Source organism: Anarhichas minor, unplaced genomic scaffold (genome assembly GCF_050575085.1).
Source record: "Anarhichas minor isolate MPS153535 unplaced genomic scaffold, ASM5057508v1 ptg000042l, whole genome shotgun sequence".
In the NCBI taxonomy this organism is placed as follows: Eukaryota; Metazoa; Chordata; class Actinopteri; order Perciformes; family Anarhichadidae; genus Anarhichas; species Anarhichas minor.
Window position 1 is genome coordinate 4,112,142 of NW_027466488.1, and position 7,533 is coordinate 4,119,674.

Consider the following 7,533-nt stretch of genomic DNA (forward strand, 5'->3'; position numbering starts at 1 on the left):
GAGCAATCTCGTTTTAGGATCCTGTGGCTAAAGCTCTCCCGCCCCTTCAACTGTGTCCTCAGTGAGTCTCAGCCACAGTATGGAGCCTCCTCTGCAACTGAAGACATCCTGTTTGTCTCCAGTGAACCTACACTTTGCCTCTCTATCCACAGATGCACTTTTGTGACAGTTGTGTAATGCCAAGGATAGATGTCTGGTATACAGCGCAGAAGTGACACATTTCATCACACTTCACGAAAATGCCACGATTTTTCCAAATATACACCTCCCCATGAAGGGAAAGTCATCACACGTATCTTACGTGCATGTGCCTTTTTCTGTGTGTACTTGTTTTTCAGACTTAAAAGTTAAAGTTATTCATGCACTGTAAGAACACAGTGGCTCTTTGAGCAGCCTGTCTTTGGCTTTCTGCTGAACAGCACTGCTCTGTATACAGCGAGAACTGAAGGTTTTTCCAAACAACCACTGCTCACATATATCATGCTTGTATATATATACTGTATATATATTTATATGTATATATTATTACAGCATATTGCACAAGGTAACATTTTATGCTTTTGCAAATAAAAATCTCAACTCTTTCAGGTTATGGTGTTTTAATGATTGTATTATAGTTGTAATGAAACCAGAATATAAATAAAACATGATCTTAAAGAGAATTACAAAATCTTCATACGTCATGACTACATGTCCAGTATAGATAATATAAATGTCAACATAGCAGGACTGTCAATTACAAAAATAACACTTTCTTTCAAGATGGACTGTCCACATTTTCTAGTTCCTCCAGTTGAAAGCTGTTTCCCTCTTTGCTACATCGCGTCATTCACTTTTTATATCTCCTAAACTCATTTCTATATTTGTGCAATAAATATGTTTCAGTTTATCTATACAAAACTCTTGCTCTTTTAGCTAAATCAACCCAAAGATACATCACTCAGAACCCATATTCTAAAACATGTATTGCACGCAGCTGTGCAAGACAGGTGTTTATCCTTCCATCACTTTAGAGTCAGTATGGTCGTTGATGATGACTTCACTACAGGTTTGAGACTTGGCTGCAGCAACTTATTTAGCAACAGCACACTTTAAAGATAGTCACCACAAAACATCAGATTGTCAAGAGTTCTTAATTAAATCCAAACCAGACTTCTGTTTGGCCTTTGTGCTGTATGTTTCCACCTTCATCCTTCACTCTCTAGAACTCATACTGGGAAACAAACATGGTGACTTTGGTGATGTACCTCCCCAGCTGGACTCGTCTCTCCAGCTCGCTCATCTCCACTTCTGCTTCCAGTGTGGCAGGGCCCTGCACTGGGCTCACCAGCATCAGCTGACCTGTCACACGGTCTGAACGCTGAACTGTGAAGTGGCGCCGAGCTTGCCTTCCCCCCAGCAGGGAGAAGCGAAGCGTGTCTCCAATTGGACGTAATGCTGAGACCCTGAACATGACACGAGGAGCTGACAGGTTGGACACGATAGCCATGTAATGGTAGGAGTAGGAGTTTGGTGTCTGGGAACATGGCTTGTTGTCCACAGGACAGGGGTTACGTTCACAACGCCTGGAAAAAGAGTTAATCCAGGAGTGAGAAATGCTTTTTAATCTATGGAGTCAGACTAGTGTCAAAGTTTATATGTGGTCTAAAACTGCATCCCCATATCTACTTATTCAAGCGCAAAAAATCACTATTATTTATACATTGGGGAGGTAACCAGTTTTGGATGCTTACATAGGCGACGTCTTGACATATGTAGCATTAGGGATTTTGGGGCAGTCCACACGGACACACTGGAAACCACCGTGCGTGTTAATGCACATTTGGTCCTTTGTGCAGTTGTTTTGTCTGGTGGCACACTCATCAATGTCTGTGAGGAAACATAAATACAGTAAGACATTTACACATACAGAAAGGTTATTTGGGACACCATTAACTGCTTGCTTTCTCCTCACTTACTCATCTTTAATTGGCCCCTGGCCAGTAGGGGGAATATCGGAAACTATCTTGTGGAAAACTTTGAAATTAAGAAAATGAAAAGTGACAGCAAATACAGAAAAAGAAAAACGTACCTTTACAGCTGCGTCCATCGCGGGTCACATTGTATCCGATAGGACATGAACAGCGGTAGCCTCCAGGTGTGTTAACACAAGCGTGTAAACACAGTCTCCCAGCCTGGCCATTATGGAACAGCTCACATTCATCAATATCTAAATGTGAAGAACACGCACACACAGTTAGCATTCCACATAGGGAAAGAAATGGTTACAGGGGAGGTATTAGTCCTACCAGTGCAAGTGTTGCTGTCCCTGCCAGAGATGGTGTATCCTGGCTCACAGGTGCAGTGGGTGGTCCCCTGCATTATAGTGCAACGTGATGGACGAACAAAAGGCCCCATGGTGGCAGCCGGCAGGGTGGCAGCCGCCGCAATGACTGGGGAGGTGGCGGCAGAAGTGTTTGTCATGGTGACAAAGACTGAATGAGAAAGACAAGAAAGAGAAATAGTAAGTGTTTTCATTCTCTACTGTAATATTTGCAGTTATTTCAAAGTTGCCTTTTTCAGTCCAATGACAGATTTAATCCCATGTGCAGATAATCTATGCCATAATCTATTTGCAAATTCAACATCATGTCATGACCAAAATGGCCTCCAAAATGCAACATCTGTATGTTTTTGATTCATGTAATTCAATTGGGGTTGTTGAACAGGTGGGCTGTCTTTAAATCTTTTTTTGCAAGGTTTGGGACAATTATATTGTACACAGGAATTGGGTCAAAATCACCATGTGAAGATGTTTGTATCACTTAGTCTTAATACACAGATAACATGTGATGTCAAGTCATTTTTTTGTGTCTACTGTCGTATTCTGTACATTTGACAATGTTATTGTCAAATGATTTACTTAAGTAATTTAATGAATCATTCTAAAATGTTTGACTATATTAGGTTTTTATGTAAATAAAAAAGGCAATATATCATCATCAGACATTATCCAAATTTCTAAATGCTCAAATATTGATATTGGCCTCAAAAATACAGTGTAGGAGTCGATATATCGTTTTTACCTGATTCGTCACCATGAACCCATGAGAGAAGGCTCTGAAACTCCTCAGATAGTAGATCTCATAAGGGATGAAGTGAGTGAGTGTGTCAAGTCATAATTGTGACACAATGAGTTGTAGGTTGCCCAAAAGAATAAATAGAGCCATTGTCTAATGAGCAACAGACCTAAAAAAAAATGGTATGTTTGCATGTAAATATGAATTTTATAGAGGAAAAAAGCAACAAACTGGGCTCCAGAGATTATCAGTCGTCAATCTACATCAGGGAGCAGACCACTGCCCCTCAACCAGCATTGTCTTGGATTTCTGGCTGGAATTTAATAAAACCCACTTTGTGGTATGCAGCTATGCAGCACTGGCTTTTGATGGCTAGCCAAACAACTGGTCAATGAAATCACCTTTAGCAGACAGGGAGGATTTGGATACTAGCCTATAAAAATATGCTTTGCAGTAAAGGGCTGTCTTGTATGTTTATTTGTAATATGCATCTGCTAATAATAAGTTATCAAAACATTTGGTGCAACCCGAGGGCCAAACCCCAGGTATCTGAACTGCACTACAGCTTTATACTTACATGTTGGCACGGGGCTCTGACAGGTCACTCCGGCCCAGCCTTTGGCACAGACACAAGAGAACTGGTTCACTTCATCCACACATGTCCCGCCATTCAGGCACGGAGAGGACGCACACTCATTGACGTCTGAGGGAAAAGACAGACAGGAAGGTTGTAGAAGGAGACTACATTGCTACATTTGAACCTTCTCGAGATACAAGGACATATGAAACCGAATATCTTTGATGCATGAAGATCAGAGGATGTGATATCATTGCATATGCAAGTTAGAGAGTGAATAAGGAAACAATGGAGCAGATGAGTTAATGTTAGTATAGGAAACCCTGTCTTGATCAAACAGCCTTTGAGCTGTTATCTTAAAGTCAGTGAGCTGTCAGAGGACATGCAGTTTGGAATATCACATGTCGCAGCATTCAATAAGCTCTCTGGACAACATCCAGTGTATATAAAGAGGAAATATGATAATGGGTCACACATGAAATGTATCTCTACATAGAAAAACGTTGGTGACAAGCATGAAGCACAAAAAGAGGAATGGCAATAGAGAGGAGGAGAGGGGAAGGTTACAAAAGGACGATGACAGGGTTGTAGTGATCAGTGGGTTAGATAACAGGATGAGGGATAGTCAGGGTGAAGAAGAGGAGAGACTCTGGTGGGAAGAGGATGAGGAGGAGGCAGTCTGTCACCTCGGCAGGTAGGCTGCTGGATGCTCCAGGTCAAGCTCTCCTGACAAACCCTGCTCTCTGATCCCACAAGTTCATAACCAGGGTCACACACAACGTGAACCTCATGGCCTACGCCGTGTGACTTGCCGAGTTTCCTTCCATTGATGGGCGCGTCCAGTTTCGGGCAGGTACCTGAAGGTGATAAAGAAGCAGAAAGGCAGATATATTTCCACATCTAACATTTGAATAAATCGGTCTTTCTGAGGGGTTTGCTTACTGTTGATGGGTCTTGCGATCTGCTTCCCAGTGCTGCTCTGCAACAGGTTTATTTTCTTCTTCAGGTTGCGAAGACTCTGCAAGTACGAGGCTTCATGGGTTGAGAGAAGCTTCTGGACCTGCTTCAGAGAGCCCTGTATTTCCTGTCTACTAGGACAGTCCTGGAACAAAAATAGAGAGGATGACCAATGTCATTAAGTAATGATTAATATTTCACAACAACGTTTTCAAAGCTATAATTCACTGACAAGTACGTCAAATTTTCCCATTTTTATTTTCTATATTTTTATGTTTTACAAGTAAGTGTAGCCACATAATGGTAAGCACTTTCATTCAATGATTTTGATATGAGAACATATGATTTGTGTTAACACTATATTCTTCTGAACCACAGGAGTGTTAAAGAGTGTATTGCATTATACATAGTTTTACTATTTGGATCTTGAAGATATACAGAAATACAATTTTTTTATAATCTCTTATAAGTTGTCTTAAAAAGGAATGCTGTTTTGCTGAATTTATGAATACAGAAAAGCTACAAATTGAGAAATAAATATTTGTCGACATGGAAAAAGAGAACGCAAGACCGCAGGCCAGTGATGTTGTTGATGTATTAGCCAGATAACTAACTTTCCATTCATCCACAAGACTCAACCGCCACACATTCTCCATTTCATCACACTCAATCATGTTGCACTTTCTTTATCACCACACTTCTATTTATGATTGAAAATGTAGCCACCGGATTATACCTCAGATTACACCTGCATGTTTTCATTTTGTGAGAATACTGTGTGCATAATGAATTACCTAAAACGTTCATACCTGAGGTTACCCAACCAAAAAAAATAAAAAATCTATTGCTTTATTACTCAAATGTGCAAGTAGATGGTTTAATTTAAAGTACACGATGAAATTAAATCATGACTCAAAACAAAACTTGAAAAAACAATCAGCTTCACTGCATGTAAACAAACGAGTCGGCTGAAATACTGCCCTTGAAGACCTGCAGTACAGATGCTGGGCTGTTAAATGAGCCAGTAAATGCAGTAGGATCACCGTATGTTTGGCCAAAGTAAGTATTTGCAAGCAGGGACCTCCTCTCAAAGCAAAGCCATACTGTAACTCAGTCATAAACACAGGAACACTCTCTGAAAGTTCACTATTCTTGTGATGTGGTTTTCACGCATGACCCCGTCTGGATGTTTAAAAGCTTCATTACATAAAGTTATGTAACTGCCATGTGTCCTTTTAGGAGAGGGGATGAAATCAGCAAAAGCTAACTTGCTCTTTATGATGTGGTGGATTTAGAGTCTCGGGGTCAGTCTGTCGGGTATGAACGCCCTCAGCATAAACATTACCTCTGTTACAACCTCCCTTTCTATTGGCGGCAGGGACGAGGGAGTGGCTCTGACTTGTTTTCTGTCCACGTCCTCTTCAACAGCGTCATTCTACGCCTTCTGCCCTCTCATGCATGTTTTCAGACAACCAATTAGTGTTTTCGTCCAGCCAGGGTTATGTAAGAAGAGTCAATATTTGCTGAAAACACCTTTCTGATTTGGAAAGAACCAGGGTTTGGACAGGCTTCAGTCAGCTGGGAGGGGTAGCTGGTGTTTATAGTGTAGTTGTCAAAGGCCTCTTTCTGCCTGTGCTAAGCAACATTTCACATGGCTTCATTTTAACTGGGTGTGTAGGTGGCATGCAGTTCTGGAGCTCAAGATGACAGTACAGTACTATCAAATCTACAGATTAATATCACTTTGAAACACTGAAATACAACGTTAAACACCAACTTCACACATTCATAAACACAGTAAAGCATGATGGCCATCTCTCAGTAACACACGCATGCACAAACAAAGACAAGCATGCAAAGGCCTACGGAGAGTCAGTCACAAAAAGATGTGGCTTTTTGGAAACACTTAGCAGGGTTGCATTGAAGCAAAGCATAGCTATATTGAGTGCATCCATTCACTGCCTCTGGGGTCTTGTTTCTGAAGCTTGCATGCTGAGTGAAGGTGACTCAAGGTTTGCTTTGTCAAAAATCTTTTCTGTGATGCCAAGCAAGGGCACTCACAGTAAGAGCTGTTCTAAGAAAGGATAGTCAGATTTAAACAGTGTTTGCCTTTCAAGCTATACACGATAGTTAAGAGGCATATTGTAATCAGTTCAATAGATCAAATAGAACTGTCTTTGTGAGCATGTGTCAGGGCGTTCAACTTATTCCAACTGCATTAGCCTGTGTCATTGAGTTCACTCACCTGTCCAAAGGTAGGATGGAGCGAGCAGAAACACAACAAGGTGCTGACAATCGCAGCAATCATCTTTCCACTGATCCAAACCAACACGTCGACGATCAGTCCTCAAATGTGTTAGAAGTCGCAGGCAGTGTGAACTGAGTGCGAGCAGAGACTCCAGGTGAGAGAATGACCACAGTTGGCAGTTGGAAAATCTGCTGCAGAGAACTGCTGAGGAATGTTGGGTTTACTCTTCAGGAGCCAATCAGGAAAAAGAGACTTTAAGAAAAATGTGACCTCACTATTATCCCTTTACCTAATTTGGTGTGCACTTCCTCTCTGATTGAGCAGCTTAATTTGTATCTCGTTTATCAGTGGAAGAAAACTGATCTCCGCTGGAAAAGATGTTCTGGATCACAAGTGAGATGAAAGTCATCAGGATTAACCTGCTATCTCTAGTTTTTAATGTTTTCTGATGTTGTTAAAGGCTTATTTATACAGCAATCCTTAAAGAAGATTGAATCAAGCCAAAATTATCAGCTATGAAAAATGAAAAATATATATTAATTGTAAAAATGGTTAAAATATACATTCTAACATTTTCTCCATTACTATACATCATCTAACTCATCTGACTAGGATCTGTCAGCTCAACTTAAAGTCAGAGTGCTATGTGTGACCTGTGATGGACACAACGTTCACTCACAGTGACGTAGAGA

General features: G+C 40.9%; 1 protein-coding gene across 1 annotated transcript; it reads right to left on the minus strand.

The window, feature by feature from the left end:
- Positions 1-1,201: 1,201 nt before the first annotated feature.
- On the minus strand, positions 1,202-6,901 carry LOC142970145 (fibulin-7). Its single transcript, XM_076110319.1, has 8 exons — positions 6,839-6,901; positions 4,579-4,738; positions 4,323-4,493; positions 3,637-3,762; positions 2,289-2,474; positions 2,072-2,209; positions 1,734-1,869; positions 1,202-1,565 (listed from the first exon to the last, which is right to left on the minus strand). Exons 1-8 carry the CDS (start codon positions 6,899-6,901, stop codon positions 1,202-1,204), a joined length of 1,344 nt encoding a protein of 447 aa, XP_075966434.1.
- Between the last annotated feature and the right edge of the window lie 632 nt (positions 6,902-7,533).